This window comes from Hemiscyllium ocellatum, chromosome 24 (genome assembly GCF_020745735.1).
Source record: "Hemiscyllium ocellatum isolate sHemOce1 chromosome 24, sHemOce1.pat.X.cur, whole genome shotgun sequence".
Lineage (NCBI taxonomy): Eukaryota > Metazoa > Chordata > Chondrichthyes > Orectolobiformes > Hemiscylliidae > Hemiscyllium > Hemiscyllium ocellatum.
The window spans coordinates 26,491,607-26,513,709 of NC_083424.1; the positions used below are offsets into that span (position 1 = coordinate 26,491,607).

General features: G+C 37.8%; 1 protein-coding gene across 1 annotated transcript in view; it reads left to right on the top strand.

Annotated features, from left to right (window-relative positions):
* The window catches only part of tbc1d10ab (TBC1 domain family, member 10Ab), a 69,627-nt gene that overhangs the window by 13,217 nt on the left and 34,307 nt on the right, over positions 1–22,103 (top strand). The window contains exon 2 of the mRNA XM_060843603.1: positions 9,330–9,429. Within this exon, the coding sequence (XP_060699586.1) occupies positions 9,330–9,429 (100 nt within the window). The remainder of the gene's footprint in view (positions 1–9,329; positions 9,430–22,103) is intronic.

Sequence of the window (22,103 nt, forward strand, 5' to 3'; positions counted from 1 at the left end):
CCACTCCTGCCAGTCAGCCAATCCTCTATCTTGTCAGTAACACTATGGGCTCTTATCTTATTTGGCAACTTGTCAAAGGTCTTCTGGAAATCCAAATAGATCATGTCCGCTGGCTTTCCTTTGTCTAACTTGCTTGTTACCACCTCCAAATTCTAACAGACTTGGTAAACATAATCTCCCCTTGATGAAGCTGAGCTGACTCCACCCTATCTTACCATGCACTTGTGTGTACTCTGTAGTCTCATCGTTTAAAAATGACTCTCAAATCTTACCCATGACTGAGGTCAGACAAATGGCCTATAATTTCCGGACTTCTGCCATTTTAAACAGTTACAGTCAGTTCTGCTATAACATGGTAGCTGTGTTCTCATGCAATCTCTTTTGAGAAATTCATGTAATAGCAGCACCATTTAAACTAACTGGGTTGGTAGTTAGTGAACTAAAGTTTACAGAATGGGAACACAGCTCCAGGCTCAAAGTTCAAGCAAGTCTTTGTTTTGGAAACCTACATTTCTGGTCATGGCCTCCTGCAAGGACTGTTGGTCAGACCGCATATAGAATTGTTTGAGCATCAAGACAAAAGGTCAAGGAGGGCAAAGGAAAGATGAGAAATTGAGAGATGCATGTCCACTTGTGAATTTACTGTTTAGTGATTTAAATTGGATGATACAACCAAACATGGAGAACCACTAGAAGCAAACTATATAGTGCTTTGTTGAACCAGTATTTTATATGTAATGCTCAGCTTCAGTCACTAAGACAAAGGAGACTTTCACACTCAATGCAGAGAAGAGGCACAAGGATGGTCCCTGTTGTAAATAATTAAGAGGATCACAAAGTGGAGGTACATTGGAGAAATTCAAATTTCAAATGAGCATGCAGGTATGCAAGAGATGATGAATAGTATGGAAAAGGTATTTGTGGTGGTTGTTGTCATCTTCGTCTTCTACGTCTAGAGTACAGAAAAAGGGCATTTGGCCCAGCAAGTCTGCACCGAATTTTTTTTTTTTTGTTTTCTCTCCTTTTTCTGAGCATCCGTCAGAGGCGCAGTCCCAGCCCCCTACTCAATGCCCATAATGTCTGCATTTACCTTGGGTAATCTACTGGGCCTACACATCTTTATGGTGTGGGAAGAAGATTCTGCACTGTGGAAACCCATGCAGACACACTGAGCATGCAAATGCCACACAGAATCACTGGGATCCTTGGTACTATGAGGCAGCGGTGCTAACCACTAAACCACCACAATTTCATTTTATCTTGTTCTCCCTTATTGTCTTTTTAGTTATCCTCTGTTAGTTTTTAAAAGCTTCATAATCCTCTGGCTCCCCACTAAATTAACATTGTTGATATAAGTGTTGAATAACCATTTGGTTGAGAATACAGGAGTTATGGTTAGTAAGTTTGCGGATGAAACCAAAATTGGTAGCATAGTGAACTGTGTTGACGGTTATCTAAGAGTATAGCGAGATCTTGATCAGATGGGCCAGTGGGCCAAGAAGTAGCAGATGGAGTTTAATTTACATAAATGTCAGCTTGTGTTTTGGTAGGAGCAGGACTTATTACTATTAATAATTGGACCCAGGTTCATGATTCCTTGAAAGTGGCATCGTAGGTAGACTGGGTGGTGAAGAAATCTAGGAGCTGGGATATCATTTTGTGGCTGTACAAGACATTAGTGAGACCTCTTTTAGAATATGGTGTACACTTATGGTCACACTGCTATAGGAAGGATGTTATTAAACTAGACAGGGTACAGAAACATTTACAAGGATGTTGCTGGGACTAGAGAGTTTGAGTTTATAGGAAGGGCTGGATAAGCTGGAACTTTTGACTTGGAGACTGAGGGGACTCGCCGAGGGCACTTAAATAGTCATTGGATAAACATATGGATGCTAATAGAATAGTGTAGGATAGAAGGGCTTCAGATTGGTTTCACAGGTGGGAGCAACATCGAGGGCCTGTACTGCACTGTAACGTTCTGTGTTCTTACAGAGGTTTATAACCTTCACAACATTACATACTTTTTCTTTCACTTTCATGCTGTCACTGACTCCACTCGTCAGTCATGGTTGCCTCATTCTCCCCTTAATATATTTCTTCTCCCCCTTGGAATGAATTTCTGCTGTGCCTCCCAAAGTATCCCCAGAAAATCCTGCCATTGCTGTTCTACTATCTTCCCAGGTAGGCTTCCTTTCCAATCAACTCTGACTAGCTCCTCCTTCACATCTTTGCAGTTACTTTTACTCAACTGTAATACTGTTACATCTAATTCAGTCTTCTCTCTCTCAAACTGCAGGCTGAATTCTATCATGTTATCATACATTTTTATTGGTTTTCCTGATATACACCTAAACATACTCCCATTTCAAAATGTTGACTTCTGAGACTTGTATTTTTCTCAGCATTTGAAAATTTTTAGGTGTTTTGAGTAAAAGTGTACGACATAATGATTATGTAGTCAATCATCGATTGTTGCAAATGACCAGGATGTTTCAAGAACTTTCTAATCCTCTGACAGTGTGCAAATCTTTCTTCACTTGCCTTTGCAAGTCAAATTACCAATGGGAAACACAATTTGGGAAATAAAAATGCTTGCCAACTTTGGCGAAAGTTGTTAACTCAGTAAGTTGTAAATCAAACATCTACATGCTTTCTCAATTGAAACCATACACTCTTGAGTTGTCTCTTTTTCCTCCTTTTCCTTCTAACCTTTCCAGGCCACTGACCATTTCTTGAATCTGAGCGTACTGTTCTGATTGGGTCTTAATCAGTAATATTTCTGGCAGGTACGACAGTAGCTTGCAAGATACATGTGGGTTCAGACATCCATTTATAATATAAGCAATATATTGATTGATATAGGGAAGACCTGAAGTTGTTATCCCAGACCTCTGCCACAACTCTGCACCCAGTCTGTGAAATTTATCACACACTAACAGTTAGTTCAGGCTGAACCAAGACTGCTGTCACTCTTCATTGCAAATGATTCCATCTCTAATGATAACTTCCATCTCCTGCCATCTGTTGCTGAAACCCTCATCCATGCCTTTATCACCCCAGATGAAATTCTACACGTCACATAAAAGTGGTTGTTAGCTTTCTCTTAGAGTATATCTGTTTCTGCAGTGGTTTAGTTAGATTGCAGTGTATAAAGTAGATAAATCATTTGTCCGTTCTGTTTGTTGCTTTAGGTTTTAAGTTTCAAGGTTGTTTACCTGTTTAGTGAAGAGCAGCTTGGTTGTTCAGATGGATTAGTATTTATTCCATAAATGGGTCAAATGTTCAGTGCAGGGACTATTTGTAACTAAAATGCAATTGTTTAAACTGAGTGTGATTGGTTCAACCTGGTTTCAAGCTAGTGTAAGACTGAAGTTAGGCGTTCCAAACTGGGGGGTGGGGGGGACAAAAGAACAACCAGTGAATTGCAGCTGCTCTTTGGTTTGCTTTGAGATTAGAAAATATGTAACATTACAGATTTTTAAAAGTGAGATTATAAAATTGTAAACTGTAACTTTATAAAAAGTATGCATTCAGTGCCCTGTAAATTTCAGACCTCATTCTACTTTGAGTTCTTCCTTTGTGCATGCATTAGTTGTGTCTTTAAATTTAACTTTGTTACTGTGTCCTTGTAGCAAGGTTATGGCATTTGCTGAAACAGCATGCAGACATTTTCATTTGTTCTTTATTATGCAAGATCTGGTCTGATCTTTAATGGACTGAAACCTTTTGAATGTTAAACCCAGATAACTATTTTCATTCTTAATCTGTTTCCTCTTTGCATGTTTATTTAAGGATTCTATAACTTTGAAAGTTTGTCCAATAATTTAAATTGTGTGGATTTTCTCAGATTTACAGTAAAGCTTTTATCTGCATGGAGCAACAGAAAATCGCATTTGATGAAATCCTGTACCCACAAATCATGAAAGCCAGCCATGTTACAAGAAAATGAAAATTTGATAACTTACTGCAGATTGTTGTGCAAATCCTAAGATCTTTGTTCAGGAAAAAGTGGTTCAGGTGAAAGCCAAGTTTCTTGATTAGTGATAGCAGAGTAAAATGATATTTCCAACAACTCTGACAATCACTTTGATATTCTGTACAATCTAATTTATTTGTTAAGAGTTGAGGTTAATAACATTGTTTAAATTGAGAGTAAATTAAGTGTGACCTATCTGCATTCAGCTACCTTTTGATCTCCACTCCCATTAATTTTTAGAAGTGAATGGACAATATGGAGCTTAACTGTTTACAGCTCCATATTGAAAGTATCTTTCTGAAACTTAGAGGCTGCTTAGTCATTGGCAATAGTCTTTGCATTTGCAATGTCTGCATAGAATCATAGAGATGTACAGCATGGAAACAGACCCTTCGGTCCAACCTGTCCATGCCGACCAGATATCCCAACTCAATCTAGTCCCACCTGTCAGCACCCGGCCCATATCCCTCCAAACCCTTCCTATTCATATACCCATCCAAATGCTTCTTAAATGTTGCATTTGTACCAGCCTCCTCCACGTCCTGTGGCAGCACATTCCATATGCATGAAAAAATTGCCCCTTAGGTCTCTTTTATATCTTTCCCCTCTCACCCTAAACCTATGCCCTCTAGTTCTGGACTCCCCAACCCCAGGGAAACGACTTTGCCTATTTATCATATCCATGCATCTTTAAATACTTTGCACTTCCTTTTCAATAAAACCATCTGAGCCTCCCTTTGATCTCTAACAATCTCAAATTCAGGTTTACTGTCCGGCAAATGGGAGAGCAAATCACATGATCATTTAATTTGCCCTAAGTCTAAAGATCTAGTCCCAAAAACAACATCTTTTAAACCTCTCAATTGTAACAAAACCCATTCACATTTGCTTTCTGCAAGCAGTACTGATTTTTTTTTTCAATGTTTTCCAATTGAAAATATTCAACTGCAACCAAAGCAATCTTGGAATAGTTTTGGCCTCATTTTCCCTCTTTTTTTTGTCTTTATTCTAGTTTTATTTTGTTTTTTTTGTATCTGAGATTACCCTGTAAACCTTTGATACTGTCTTCAATGGCCTTACTGTTTAAGTGAAATGTCAGAATAATAGAAGTCTTTGTTCTGTCTATTTTTTTTAAGGTATATATTCTAGGCTTGAAATGGGGGAACATCAAACCTTATACTAGTTGTAAACCACTGTGCCTCTAATTCTTCTGTGAAGCAAAACAACTGAAGTGGTATAGTTTTCACACATGGTACAAGTTTTTTAGAAATCAAAAACAAAATGTTCAACTGTTATAGATAACAGAAATAAAACTCACTATAAAACCCAATACCCATTCAGCAAAGAAAATGGTCAATTTTATTTTGTTGGAACTAATAAGATTTTTTTGTGGTGACAAAGAGAAATTTTGAAATTTTGAAGTAACTTAGTACTGGAATACTTTTAAAAAAAATCTTGTGGTAATTTAAAAGTATTCTGTGCTCTTTAAATATATCATGAAGGTCATTTTAATAACGATTCTTCAATAGGGGGCATCTGATGTGAGTGTAGAAGCCCCTCAATGGTTAGGAGTCTCAAAATTACACTAGTGAGAAAGGTCTTGAATGATTTTAGCTGATGAAATATAATTTCAGTCTTTCTGCAAGGATAAACTTCATGGAATATCAAGGGAACAAACCCAAGTTAAAATGGGAAAATTGGAATTCCCCTGGTAAAGTGCTACTGTTGGTTCAAAAACACAGTCCATGAATAGACTAGTTGCAATTTTATTGTTAAGGTGACTGCATTTGTTTGGATATTGATTTGCAGATTTCTTCGATGCCAACAACGGAGTCCTTGCCTTAATAAAGGAAGTACCCATTTATCTCCTAGCCATGACGCCTGGCACGCTGGTCAATTAATGTCTTAGACTCATCTAGGCAGGTTAACAGTATTCTATTGGGATCAACTGTATTGCCAAGATTACTTTCAAAGGGAAGGTACTGCAATGACATAAGTCTCACATTTTTCATTCTTTTAGTAACAGTGTAGAATACTGTTGATTTGAAACTTTTTTTTAGTGAAGTGAGCGAGTTACTTTTTTAAAGCTATATGTAGATACTTGATCAATAAATGAATTTATCCTGGTGAAATATGAATGGGTTGTAGCCTACTTGCTGTTGAAAATTCAATTTATGGTAAATTGTAACACGGTGCTGCAAAGGAAATAGCTTTTTTTTTCTCTCTGGGGCCAAACAATTGACATGGCATCCTGTTTTACAATAGTACGTCCTCGTTTGCAGCTAAAGCACGAAGTGAAAGAATCGACTTGCACAAATAATGTAAATCACCATCTCACAAACAAGATGCTTCCACCAAGTCTTATGCAGAATCTAAAACTTTCTTAAAGTTACTGCTTGTGCAGTTTCACATTTCTTTGTTTGGCACTGTATGACATTCACAAATGTTTTATATTTGTTTTGACTAGGTTAGAAACTCTTAAACAATTAAAACCTGATAAACTAAAAGCATTCTTCACCCATTATATCTAAAGTCTGCACCCATTCAATAATGCCAATAAAAGGTAATTATAAAATTAGAAACTTGTAGATCATTCTGTGTATAAAAAGCATACAAAAATAATATATTGGTGTATATTCAAGACATATCTGCTTGTGTTCAGAATGGTCTGTAAAAGTCAGTAAATCAGACAAGAACCAAACCCTGTTTCAGTTTCAAGAAGTCATTTGCTAAGGTGCTGCATTAAATATTATTGCAGAAGCTTAATGTAGAAAGTAATATGTTGGTATGCAGAAAGGTTTGGCCAGCGAACAGGATGTAATGGACATTTAATGGGTCATTTTCTGAGTGGGAAGATGTAGCAATTGGTATGCACATGGATGAATGTTAAGGTCTCCGCTTTCATGTCTGTGTCTCTCCCCCTGCCGTCCAATCACACACACATTGTGTCTAATCCATGAGCAATTGAATTGACCTGAAATGCAGTGGAATCTGGGTCCTACTGTGTATTGTATTACAGTGCAGCAAGTGATCAAGAAATATAGAATATTTATTAAAGACAATTCATTTACAAAAGTAATGTAGTTGTGCTTCAGTTATACAGGGTGCTGGTGAGACCACATCTTCTCTACTCTATATAATACTAGTGTCCTCCTTGAGGGGGGTTGTAAATCTATTGGAAGCGGTTTAGAGAGGTTTTACAAGACTAATAATGGAACAGGTGATTTTGTTATGAGGAGAAGGTTGACAAGTTTGGCTTGTATCCACAAGAGTTTAGAGGTGTAAGATGCAAGTTAATTGAAGCATATAAGACCCTGAAGGGGTTTGGCAGGGTGGACGTGTAAAAAGATGTTTCCTCTTGTGAGAGAATCTCAAACTAAGGCTTGTTTTTTAAACTAAAGGGTCACTCATTGAAGACTCATGAGGATCTTTTTTCTGAAGATTGAGAACTTTTGGAAGTCTTATTTTGCTTACACAACCTCTGGAAAAGAGTTTTGAATACTTTTGAAGGCAGAGGTAGATTTGCTTCTAGATAAGCCTGAAAAAGGGGTAAAATATTTTGAGGAAGGTGGGATTGTGAAGTAACTAAATTAGCTATGATCTTATTGAAAGGTGGAGCACCACCAAGGGACGTACTCCTACGTCCAATTTGTATGTACAAGATATTGGTTGGATCGTACCACAATTTTGCGCAGCCAATTATGCAAAGATATTAGAGATTGGGAAAGCTGCGGTGAAGCCTCAAAAGACTGATGCCATGTTACATGGGCACAGAGATCCAAACTTGAACAATTTACCACTGAAATGGAGAAGGTTAATGAATGGCTGGAATAGACATTTTCCTAAATAAAAGGATTTCAGATAGTGGTTAATCATAATCACATTTATATAGTACCTGTCCACATCTGGGAAAAAAAATAATTCCAAGACGTTTTGGATGTGCAGAATCATTTCAACTCCATTGAGTTGGTAACAAGAACACATGGATTCTGGGATTTCCCACCCCCCACCACCCCCCAAAAAGGGGCAAACTGAAATAAACCATTTTCCAGCAGAGGTTCTTGAAACTTACCCTCCTTGAAATGGTTAATGAGGCAAGTGCTAATCAGTATTCGTAAATATTTGAAAAAGAGTAAACTAAAGGATAGAAATTGATAGTTGAAGAAAATGTATGGGCCTGATGTGCAAAATAATGGTCTCCTATGTAATAAATTGTGATATTTCAGCAGACCTCTAATGTGGCCCAAACCAATAGATGCAATGGTAGAGAGGAGTTGCTTGAGAAAGGGGATGTTTTATTTTTATTAAGTGTCTAGGTAGTTGGAGCTAAACTACTTCTATTAGCAAGCTTAAACTTTTTCACGCAAAGGGTGGTACGTATATGGAATGAGCTGCCAGAGGATGTGGTGGAGGCTGGTACAATTGCAACATTTAAGAGGCATTTGGATGGGTATATGAGTAGGAAGGGTTTAGAGGGATACGGGCCGGGTGCTGGGAGGTGGGACTAGATTGCGTTGGGATATCTGGTTGGCATGGATGGGTTGGACAGAAGGGTCTGTTCCCATGCTGTACATCTCTATAACTCTAAATACCTGCTGTTTTTTAAAAATGAGGATGCAGTATGTTTATATTTTTAAAATTAGATTTTGGGTTCTCATGTGTTTTTCGAGGATTTTCACTCTATCCAGTGTATTTGGAGAAGGTGACACTGTCAGGGTTGCCATTCTTTGAAGAAAGTTAAAAATCACAACACCTGGTCACAGTCCAACAGGTTCATTTGTCCACCCTAGTCCAAAACCAGCTTTCCCACATCATCCTTTTTAGAGAAAACTGGTATCATTTGCTTATTCATGCCATCGTTAAAAGATCCGTGGCACTGTTAATAAAACTGAGTTTCTGTATTACCACAGTTCCTCAATCAAAGATACCAAAAATAGATATCTTGCACCTCAGATAGATATCTTACATACCTGTCGAACCTCAGTGTTGTTGACTTTATGAAGTGGTCTGAGAGATGAGACAGCATAGTAAAAGTTATTCTTTGAGCAGCCACTATTTTATTTCACAGATCAATTTTTTTAAGCAGTGTAGTGTCTTGGCTCTCAGTTTTGCTTGAGGCTACTGTTTTTTGACTGCTTCAGAATTGGTATTGCCCCTTTCCCTATGAATGTGATTTAAAAACTATTTTGGATGTATTACATTTAATTTGGTGTTTTTACGATTTGCATAATCTCATTAAGATTAAGCAGCTGCTGTTAAAAGCATCAGAATGAGAATTCAAAGTGCAGGGCTTTCAATTTTTATTATTGCGCTTCTAACCTTAAGTAACCTGCACATTTATTGTTTTCAGGCAACGTGAAGTGCCACCTGAGGTATTGCGGCAACGGGAATCCAAGTGGCTGGACATGTTGAACAACTGGGACAAATGGATGGCAAAAAAATACAAGAAGGTAAGACTGACATGAAAAGAAAACTGTACAATTGTTGACAAAGCAGTCAATGAATAAAATTTTATAACTAACTGAAGATTCATCTGATATCATTACACATTTTTACAGTTTAAAGGAATTTATACATAAACGTGCAATCTATGGCACTTGGATTTATGCTGTGAAATTATTACTTGCTGCAATCTAGAAATCAAAAGATATAGCACTCAAATTTTGGGAGAAGAGCCACCTAAATTGTTGCCTAGCAATAATTCAATATTGATTTGAAAGTAATATTATCTATTCCAGATGTATAACTAGGCCAAAGTTTGTAACCATGGTTACTTTGAGGAACTCCAAGAATGGAACAATTCCCCAACATTCTTGACATTCCAGATCACTTTATTTTTAAAAATTGATCTGTTTTGTAATTGAATCATATATAAAGCAATTTTTTTTTGTTTTGAAAGAGGACTTGCTGTAGCCTTACAGTTGGACCTGTTAAAGCATTTAAATTGAAAGCGAAGAACACCAGATGTCGAAGAAACTCAGCAGATCTGGCTGACCCTTGGTGGGTGATTGGACTTGCAAACTTAACTCTGCTTCTCTGTACAGATGCTGCCACACCTGTTAAGTTTGTTTGTATTTTTATTGCAGACATATTTGTCTACAAGAGTTCTGCTTTATACGGTCCAACATTGCTGTTTTGTTAATGTGCAGAACTGAGTTCCTGTATTAGCATAAACCTTTGCAGTTGTACATTGTTCCCTTCAATATTGAGCAAGCTGCCTTAAAGCAGAACAAATTACTATGTGGAAGGCATTAAAGGATTCTTTAGCCTAATTTCTGTCAACTTCTGTTACTTGGGTGGTTTTAGTGGCTGGTTGAACACATGCAGGTTTTTATTTTTGCTGCTTGGCTGTCATCTTCAGATTTGATTAAATAACTTCTAAAACGTATTAAAACAGTGCCCCATTATCTACTATTTCTTGTTTGGAGTTTATTTGAACTGTCACTCCTTAGAGAGGAAATTCAGAGAAATCATTATAATGTGTTTTATGTATGCTTTATAAATCTATCTCAAATTATTTGCAAGAATCTCTTTCAAATGCCACTTTCTCCCTGATGGGTCAGTTTTACACAAAATATGGCATTGAGCCATGGAAACTAGAAGGATATTTTATGGTTCAGGCTCTTCAAAATGATTTCTGTTAACTGTTTAATACCACTTCCTGTAAGTAGTGATGCTTGATTCCTTTTTCAACGTCGCATAGATTGGATGATTAACCATTGTCACAATAAGATGTGTACGGAATAATGTGTAGTGTTAGGCAACTTTAACAAGTACAAAATGAAGAGTATCACTGCAAATTAATATTGTACAGGTTTAAATAATACACTGCTTGCAGAAAGCAGTTATATACAGTTAAATGTCTAAAATATTTTTGTTTCACTTTGATACTACCCTTCCTTCTGTTCAGTGAAAAATGTCACTAAACTGAAATCTTTATTAAGGCATGAAAATAATTTTTAAAATTGCAATAATGAAAGACTTTCTTTCATAGGATATGGTTGTCATTTGGTGCCTATCCCTAATTGCTCTTTAGAAGTTGGTGTTGATCCATCTAATGGAACCGTGGCAGTCCCATCTGTATCTCCGGTCACGTTCCAAAGAAAATGCTCTAGATCCTCATTTAAGAACAGGAATTTTGTTCTGCATGTGTTCTCATCATCCACCCCATCCCTGCTATGATTGAAATTCACCACACTGTCTTCATCTATTAGCTTGTTTTTTTCTAACTTGGTATGCTCCAATTCATTGGGTTGTCCTGTTGGATAGATAATATTTGTAATGTCACTTTATCAGTTACTCCAGCATAAAGGTGGTGGTTATTATTATTATTATTTAGAATGTACAGGAAAGCAGTTACTAGCAGGGGAAAAAAAACTTTAGTTTGTAAAACATGCATGTTGGTTTTGAATATGAAAATGTACAATCATAAAGTCTGGTTAAGAAGCTTTCTGTGTTTGGCAAGATTGAAGTCAAATAATTTATTCTCAACTAAGCTGCATGAACAATAAAAAAGCTGCTGACATCTCAGAAATCAAGTGTATACCTGAATTTAAAATGTGTGGCTTAAAATGCATTATAAGGCACTGAACAAAATGGCAATACAACCTGTTCCCTTCATGATGAAATATCTTATCAATCTGGATATTGTGGGCGGCACAGTGGCATAGTGGTTAGCACTGCTGCCTCACAGCTCCTGAGACCCGGGTTCAATTCCCGACTCAGGCGACAGACTGTGTGGAGTTTGCATGTTCTCCCCGTGTCTGCGTGGGTTTCCTCCGGGTGCTCCGGTTTCCTCCCACAGTCCAAAGATGTGCGGGTCAGGTGAATTGGCCATGCTAAATTGTCCGTAGTGTTAGGTAATGGGGTAAATGTAGGGGTATGGGTGGGTTGCGCTTCGGCGGGTTGGTGTGGACTTGTTGGGCCGAAGGGCCTGTTTCCACACTGTAAGTCTAATCTAAGTCTAATCTAATCTTAAAAAAAATCTTAACAAAAACTTGAAAACATTTGCCTGTTGATTTGCTCATGGGATGTCGGAATTGCTGCCTGGGTCAGCATTATTTACCCTTGACAAGGTGGTTGTGAACTGCAGTCCTAGAGTAAAGGTTGTTAATTCTTATTAAGCAGTCATTAATTAACTGTTAATCAGAAATACCCTTCTATACTTTTCTTTAATCTTGCAGTTTGACAAGTCTGATCTGACATTTAGAACAAAAAAGTGAGACTTAATTTTTTAAAATCTAGTTTATAACCACTTTTCAAAAATAAATACTGATACAACGTTAAGTTGATACCTTATGAGACACAATATGTGACCAAAAATTGAACATTAACAATTTTCAACTGGACACTGAATAGACACTAAGTATCTGCAGTTATAAAATAGCAAAACATGCTGGAAATTATATTTTCTGGCAGCATCTGTGATAGAATTAGAATTATGATTTCAGGCTTGTGATCTTTCAGTAGAAGTAGGAAAGAAATACAGAGAAACCTCGATTATCCAAATACCAGTTATCCGAAAATCAGATTATCTGAAGGACACATTGTTAATGTGTCCAACACTGATCGTGTCTTTTTGTTTGCAATGATTTTAAAAGTGCTGCCAAGAACGATCCTGGACTGATTTGATTTGATTCTTGATTTGATTGATTCTTCCTTCCCCCGACCTACCCCCCCCCCCTTCCTTTCTCCCCCCCCCTCCTCCTTTCTCCCCCCTCGCCCTCCTTACCCCTCCCCCTCCCCCTCCTTACCCCTCCCCCCTCCCCCTCCTTACCCCTCCCCCCTCACCCTCCTCCTCACCACCCCCCCCGCCCGCCCCCGCCCCCGGTTTCATTTGAACATGAGAAAGGATGTCATAGGATGAAGTGTCAATTGTAAACTTTCCTTTTCTACCCACATCCACACAAGTCTTCCTCCTCTTCCCCACCCCCACGCCCACGCACCCACCCTGTTTCATTCTCCCAGTTATGGTAAGGGCACTCAGATCTTGTTGCGCCTGCCACAGAGTTTAAACTCTTGCATCTACCAAAAAAACTGTCGACTCTTAATAATAGGAAATAAATGTGTTTATTTGACACAATATTAGAACAACAAATACACTATTAACTAACAGTAAATGCTACAAATCTATCTAATGCTTCAACTTAACTCTGTGTACCATCGTGCTAGAACTTGTTTGGGCTCCACATGATGATGTCTGGTCACTTTCTGGTGTCATCTCTTGATTTTACTGTTGTTATTTCTTATTTTCAGTATCTGGAATTTTTTTTGTTATCTTGAGGCTCGTGATGGTGAAAATACCGAAAAATAACCCGCTTCAACAACTTTCAGAATTATGCAAGTGTGTGTTGAGGGTAAACAAGGTCAGACTTAGTACTGACTCTGTGTTGAGATAAGTTACTGGCATTTAACTGCAGACCCATGTGAATAATAAATGAACTAACCAGGGCAAGATGACATAAAATTGTGCTCCTAAATGAACTACCTTCAGAGAATAAAATGATAAAATGCAGGTCTAGAAATCTACGTGCAGATAAGAGTAGATCAGTGAAGCTGGCATGTGTTGGCTTTTCTATTGCATTCCATTGGACAGCAGAATCCAAAGCACTGGAGCCTAGATAGTGACTTTGAATAATGTGCTGTTTCCTTCCATTTTAAGGCATTTTGATACCTATGAATACTTTTCCTCATCCAAATTATATTATTTCATTGCCTTGACTGTTTTGAGTTTTAATTGTTCAGATGGCTTTGATGTTTAAGAACACTGTAGATCCTGAGAATGGGAAGTATTTAGCAACTTTTACTTTTTTCTCAGCTTTCCATTGATTATAGGTTTAGAGAATTAATTGCAAAGGTGCAAGTACCTCCCCTTAAAAAGATTATCGTTTTGATCAGGGAAGGAAGAAGTTTAAAATTGTGACTTTTTTTTCTTCAAATAAGGTTTGAAGAAATGAGAGGCTGGGTAGTTTAAAAATGGCCAAACTGTCTCAAATTGAGCAATCCTTTCTGAAAATTGGCTGTAAATCGTTAATGAGATGGTGCAGCCTGTATTGTGCTTTGTTGGAGCCAGTTAAATGCCATTGAAAATAACTACTTTCTGCTTATTTGTCCATAACAGGAAATACTCTGTATTACATATTTTCTTTTGGGTTGTATTCAAATTCTTTTCCATGGTTCCAACTTCTATGTCTATAGCTCAGTGCTTCTCAAGGCGGAACCAAGTGGGGCTGCAAGCTGGAACTATGGGATTGAAAGCTCTGTAGTAACAATGGTGAGCTCCACTCCCATCGCCTTCCCTTGCAGATTTTCTCTTCCCTGCCTCTCAGTTGAGATTCTTCAGTTCTTGAAATGGGGTCACAGAAGTTTGGGAAACCATTTTCTAGGCTCAATCTAGGTGAGCACTGTCTATTAGCTGCCTTCATTTTTTAAAAATTAAAACTGGAAAATCGGTCCTTATAAATGGTTTAGACAGTTTCCAAAATTTATTACCACAGAATGTAAACAGTTTAGTCAGTTTTGTATATATGCTAAGGTCAGCTGCCTAATTTCAAGGGCATGTATGCAGATCCACTTTTTAATGGTTTATCTGGGTATAGGGCTTAAACTGAGATTTGTCTGTCTCCACCTAGAAATGCATGACCAGTAGCTGACCACTCTTGGAGTTCAAAATGTCTATTGAGATTAGAATTAAATTTCATAAGCTAGTTCAGAGGCCCCCTTGTATCGGTCATACAGTACAAACGAGGCCCTTTGGCTCATCGAGACTGACATTTTCCAGTATTGGACCATAGAGTTGAATGTTCTGATTTGATGCAAATTTATTATTCTTGTATAAACGTAAAGTACATATTTTGAAATGACTTTAGTAATAATAGGATTACTTTTTCATGTACAATAATAACAATTTATATTGCGCCTTTTAACTTAATAAATCAAGGTGGGGGTTCACAGAAACATTATAAAAGAATGGCAATGCTACCTACAAGGAGACATTATGCTAATTGACTAAACGTTTGGTCAAAGATGTAGTTTTTACGGAAAATGCAATAGAGAGGCACTACTTATTTTTGGGGGCTAAGTAAACGTAGGCCCATCCACTACTAATGTAAATTATTAAAATCCAAGATCCTGTGGAAGCAAGGACTAGATTAACATAGGTATTCTAGAGAGTTGTAGGTTTGGACATTGTATTACAACCCTAGGGGGAGCAAGCCCATGATGGGATTTAAAATAAAGATGAGAATTTTAAAATTAAAACATTGCTTGATTAGGAGCTACTGTAGTTCTGTGAGCTCAAAGGTGGTAGGTGAACAGGGCTTGCTGAGAGTTATGACCTGGACACCAAAGATTAGGGTGAGCTCATGCTTTTAGAGGGTGCAATGTGGGAAATTAACCTGGAGTACATCGGAATAGTCAAGTCTGGAGATAACGAAAACATGAATGAGGCCTTTGATTAGTGTGTAAATTGGAAAATGTACAATAACCACAGCCATGCGAGTCTGCCATTTTGATTTTGCTACTTTTGAACAGTTTCGAATGTGGTTGGATTGAAGTTATTGGAAAGTTAATATTGTGGTATTGGGTCATTGAGGGCAAATACAGTTATCACACCCATTTTTTTTAAGATTAACTGCTGCTGGTGCTATCGTTTCATGTTCTGAAGTTACACCAATGGTTTTCAGATTATCAAGATGGGTGGTTCCATTTTTATTGTTGGAATTTCACACTTCAATTAATCCAGACTTGGAACTGGTTTCCCACTAGCTGCTTTGGAAAGATAGGAATCGCTGGGTAAATTGTTTTTGAGCTTTTGTGAAACTTGCAGTCTGGTATGGCATATTTCAAATAAACATTTGGCACATACTTTCTAAATAGTTTTCCTTCCTGAATAATTATTCTGTCATGGGTAAACACAAAGAACTGCCTTTAAACTATGATTGGCTTTCATTCTTAAATATTTTAGAGGGAACTTGCTGATTAATTTAGAAATGATTTAACAGGGTGAAATTTTGTAAATTTTTTAAAAAATGGAAATATTGGCTGTTCACTACCAAACGTTATTGTTGACAACATTTGTTGATAAATTCTTAACATTTAACGAGAAGCTAGGGGTTGGGTCGCAGAAGTGATCAGACTTGCGGATTTTGAAAGGAATGGTATGGTGGCTCAAATAAGATATTGAGAGCTTTGTGGGAGGAAGAGTGCAGTGTGATTTAATGTTTATGATGACTTGAAAACCAGTATGATGATTAAATGGGGAGGTGATAGAATTGCAGAACTTGGTGATACTAAAGGAGGTGAATCATAAAAGGTTAGTACAAAGGAGGGGAGATTGGTGTGTGGTAATGTTACTAGACTATTAATTCAGAACTCTTAGGCTGATTCTCTGGGCGTCATAGGTTTAATTCAGTAGCAGTTGGTAGAATTTAAATTCAATTAAAATTTGGAATTGAAAATAAATCTCCGTAATGGTGACTATGGGTCTACCACTTTTAAAGACTTGATTCACTAATGCTGTTTCAGAAAAGAAATCTCAGCTGGTGTGGCCTACATGTGACCTTGATGCAGAGCAAAGGGCTTGATTCCCAAGTGCCCTCTGCAATCCCTAGCAAGCCACTCATTCAAGGACAATTATGGATAGGCAAAAACAAACAAAATTTAAAAATGTGATTGGTGAGGAAGGTTGAGTTGTTGGTGGTGTTTATATTTCACTCCTCTTGCAATAAAAATAAGCAAGTTTTTACTGCTGTTGCTCAAGGCCTTGGTGAGGTCAGATCTGGAGTACCTTTCCAACTTTGTATCTAAAGATCAAAGCTGTGCAGTACAGTTCTGTTGGAAACACTTCAGAATTTTTGTGCTGATCGTTTCAAGAACAAGAAACTAAATGTTGGATGACCCAAAGGTTATCTAACGATGATGCATGAAGGACTATTTGCAACTCCTCCACTACTTGAGAGTTTTTATAATTTGAGGAATACATTCCACATCAAGATTGGTATAAGACAATGTAGTGAATAAGATAGTAACACACTACTTGACATCGACAGCCTGGAAATGTGGGCAGGTCCACATCATATGCCATTTTACATAGAAGTGTGAAATGATTTACTTAGAAGTATGCCATAGAATAAAATAATAGAATGTGGAAAGAGGACATTGGGCCAATTGAGTCTACATTTACCCTCCAAGGAGAATCCCACCCAGATCCAACCCCCTAATCTATCACTGTAACCCTGCATTTAATATGGCTAATCCACCTTGCCTACACATCCCTGGACACTGTGGCCACATTAAATTGCCCAATTCACCTAACCTGCACATCTTTGGACTGTGGGAGGAAGCCTAAGTACCTGATGGAAACCATGCAGGAGAATGTGCAAACTCTGCATGTACAGTCAGCCAAGACTGGAAACAATCATGAGTCCTTGGCACTGTGAGGCAGCAGTGCTAGCCATTAAGCCATTGTGCCGCATGAAAAGGCAGTATGGTCTTAAATGGGATTATTTTAAGCCACCTGGGGTATTATGATTCTAGCAGTTGTTTATTACCAGACCAATTGGATTCCAAACAGGCTTGACAGATCGTAACCATTTGTTTTGGTTTTAATTAAGTGGTTGCTAGCTGAACCTTAGGTGCGCAATGCTGCAGATTTCTCTTTAACAGCAAGATGTAAGTTTATTGCAAAAGGAATGAAGAAAAATAGAATAATTTCGACTGTTTACTTATAATAAAAATTCCAATATTTTGAACACCGTTTATTCCCATTAATCCCAAAACACCCACTTTTAAAAAGTGAAAAGAAATAAAACAGCTTTTATAGTGCCAAAACACCCTGGTTTTGTACCCATAACATCACTTGTGTAATGCTCACATCAGAATTCCTGTATCTAACACCTCAAAGATTCAAGTTATTTAGGACTTCAGTTTTTAAATTGAAACTGTGGTATGCTCTTCCTGAAGAATTCTTCCACTTGAGCTACACTGTATTTGGCTGAAATAGCCACTTGCTATTTAAATTTGATATGGAACCAGTATTAGCTCTATACTCCAAAGATATAACTCACTATCACCTTCTCAGGAGCACTGCTACACAGAGCCATCATGTTCCTAGGTCTTCATAGGACTGAAGCACTACCCTAAGCTAAAAGTGAAATGAGAAGTTTCTCTTGCTCGCCCAAAAGTGCATCTATCAAGTTTAGAAAAAATTCCATAAATCTGAAACATACTTTTTGAGGCCCCATTATTACCATGCTGGGTTGCAAACAATCTAAAGTACAAGTCCACTACTGCATAAATCCATTCGCTCTGCAGCCAGGCTGCAGAACTAACATATACTGATGTAAAAGTTGGATTTTTAAGACTATTTTTAAAGCTTCAATTTATAGAGCTGACTATTACACAGGCACTAGTTTTGAGGGGCTGAAATTCATGCTGCAGTTTGAAATACTGTATTTTCAGCAGAAGTCGATTTGATTGCTCAGTTAATCCTGATTTAAAGAATAAAAACAAGTAATTACTTTTACCATAATTCTTGTATAAAAGCAATAGAAACAATAGAAATGGGCGGCACGGTGGCACAGTGGTTAGCACTGCTGCCTCACAGCGCCTGTAGACCCGGGTTCAATTCCCGACTCAGGCGACTGACTGTGTGGAGTTTGCACGTTCTCCCCGTGTCTGCGTGGGTTTCCTCCGGGTGCTCCGGTTTCCTCCCACAGTCACAAAGATGTGCGGGTCAGGTGAATTGGCCAAGCTAAATTGCCCATAGTGTTAGGTAAGGGGTAAATGTAGGGGTATGGGTGGGTTGCGCTTCGGCAGGTCGGTGTGGACTTGTTGGGCCGAAGGGCCTGTTTCCACACTGTAAGTCTAGTCTAGTCTAGTCTAAAGAATGAATTACTGGTAGGAAATTGTATTTATACAGACCGGTACGAAAATGTAACCTGTCAAAGATTCATTGAAATCCTACAAAATTGTATTGTTCAACATCGCCATGGCCTAGTAATGGCACACTGAAAATGAAACATTTATTAAATTCTGAATGTGTAAGCATCTTGAACTTTCCGGTCAAATTCTTCCATTTTTCTCCCATTTACTCTTGTATGTAATGAACCTCAGCATCTTTATCAAATTTGTCCAAGAAGTAAAGATACATGTAGCTAATGTATTTTACTTTTATTCAGATAATGGCACAATTAAAATGATTAACTTTTTAACAATATTAACTTTTGGATGTATAGTGAACAAAGTGTGATGAGTACCAATAGTACCAGTCTAAATGAATGAATAAAATCACAACGTGCTGTAGTAAACCAAGTGGGCTAAGTAGAGTATGAATGAATAATAGAGTCGCAATATAGTAAACAAAGAGTGATGATTAGGTTACCGGTATGAATGAATGCGATTTTGGTTAAGTGGGTTGATAGGAACATGCAGTTTCCTTTGTAAGAGGTTTATAATGTGATATAGTAGGGTCAACTTTTACACCAGACATATGGGAAATACAAATTTTTTTGGCCCAAAATGAGGAGTCAACCTTTACATGAGTATATGTGGTACTTTTCTGTGAAATCACCATGGTTGCAGAAATAACTAAAGTTACTTCATCTAAATCACCAGTAGCTAACTCAATCCCAGCAGTCCAAGCTTGTAGCAACAAACATTAAAGGTTATTTATATAGTGGGCGGCACGGTAGCACAATGGTTAGCACTGCTGCCTCGCAACGCCAGAGACCTGGGTCTAATTCCCGCCACAGATGACTCTGTGTGGAGTTGGCACATTCTGTCCGTGTCTGCGTGGGTTTCCTCCCACAATCCAAAGGTGAATTGGCCGTGCTAAATTGCCTGCAGTGTTAGGTGAAGGGGTAAATATAGGGGAATGGGTCTGGGTGGGTTGCGCTTTGGTGGGTCGGTGTGGACTTGTTGGGCCGAAGGGCTTGTTTCCACACTGTAAGTAATCTAATCCAATCTAAATCCGACAGTTTCCATCACAGTATACACTCATGAATCTTTGGCAGATGAAGGAAAAGTTCATTAAAGTAGTTCGGATAGTGTATAGTATATTTGCTATAGTATAGTTAATAAATGCATTGAATCGATATAGGAATCATGCTAATCATTGGTTAGTTTTCATTGAAATATTATGTCCAGTTCTGGGTAACCCACTTTATGAAGGATATCGTTGGTTTGGAGATGCTACAATCTCACCAGGTTGATGGAATGAGAAACTTCAATTATGCAGAGAGACCGGAGAAGCTGGGATTGTTCTTAAAGCAGAGACCATTTTGAAGAAAACTAAGTAGTAGTCAAAATTGAAGAGTTTTGATGGGACTATTTGTTCTAAAAGGTTGATCAGTAGCAAGAGCTTGTAAAAAGAATAAGAATAATTAGCAATGAACCTAGAGGAGAAATGAGATATTTGATGTAATTTTCAAGATCTGGAAGGGTGATTGGGTAGACTCCATCAGACCTTTCAAAAGTCAATTGAATATGTACTTGAAGAGGGTTTGTGGAGTTACTACAGCAGAACCTGTAGTAGGGGCAGTAATTTCAAAGTCTTGCGTAGGCATGGTTAATTGAATGGCCATTTTCTGTCCCATAACATTCTATGATTCTGTTCTATCTGCAGTTAACCATAGGGAAAGATTTTGGTTGCTAGGCGGCTTGATAGATGTTTTGTAGATTAAAGATGGTCATGTTTTATCAATGTTGCTTTCTTGTTGGTTTAAGTGCTGTACTTTTTTTTTGATGCTTTAATTGTATTCCACTTGGTATTAAGAATGTGTATAGGATATAAGCAGGCAGGGTAAGAGTTAAGTTCTGAGTTTTATAAAACAAGTGGTTCAGCTGAGCATGACTCAGATCAGATTAGTTAACAATGAGGTGCTCCAGGCAAAATAATGGGTTAACAAGGTGGAAAAGCAGTCATTATGTAGAGCCATTTAATAATATTGGAAGCATTCAGTATGAGAGGTCAGTTTAACAAGGTGAAAAGCATTCATTATGTGAAGTTGAGTTATTCAAGATCAAGCAGTGGCTTAGTCTTTACTGTTGATGCTCACTGATTGTAATGGCTACACAATTAATATGTATGTTGCTTTATCTGGATGCTCCTCCCTGTAAAATGACTGTGTAGTTCATTGAGAAATTGCTGTTCCAGAGAAAGCAGTGAATTCGTGTCTCTGTGCACATGGGTGAGATTGTTCTCTCTCCATCTAGCGCCCAGAATAAAGATTAAGGAGGTAAGACTACACTGTGTCTGAGTGTTTTGCTTCAACTGGCGTGGGGAGGGGGGAGAAACGGGACGAAGTATCTTAATTTGGCCTAATGCAGTATGTGTTGAGGAATGAGGGGAGAGTTAATTGCATTCATTTCAGCTTGAAAAAATGCAAAATCCAACTCTGCTGCATTTACTTCTGTCAGAAAATGTTTGAATACGACATACCTGTACAGTATTAGAAGTCAAACACACCACTGACTATATAATCACTTTCTCATTTGTGGAATGCTTTAAGGGGGCATAGAGAAACATGGAAATTTTCTTAACATAATCATAAGCTTGTGTATCATTAAAATTATAGTGGAAACAGTAACCACTGATATTTCTCTTGGGTTTTTAAAACACCACTTTCAGGTGCTTGTCATAATGCTTTGAATTAAAGTCCTGGGCACTGTATCATTTATTTGGGCAATCTGCTTTTACTTGGAGTATATGAAATGGAGGCTTTGATCATTTTTACATCTTTTTTATATTCACAATTTTACAAAGATAATTATCAATTTACAAAATGTTGCTTCATCAGTCTTTAAATATTTTGTATACAACCTGCTCAGATATGAGGCATGGTTAGTAAGTTTTCTGATGATACCAAAATAGGTGATGTAGTGGATAGTGAAGAAGGTTACTTTTAGTAAAGTGGGACCTTGATCAGATAGGCCAGTAGACTTAAGAGTGGCAGATAAAGTTTAATTTAGATAGATCTGAGGTGTTTCATTTTGACAAGGCAAATCAGGGAAGGACTTCTACACTTAATGGTAGAGTCTTGGAGTGTTGCTGAGCAAAGAGACCTAGAGGTCCAGGTGCATAAGTCCTTGATGGTGGAGTCACAGCTGAACAGGGTAGTGACTA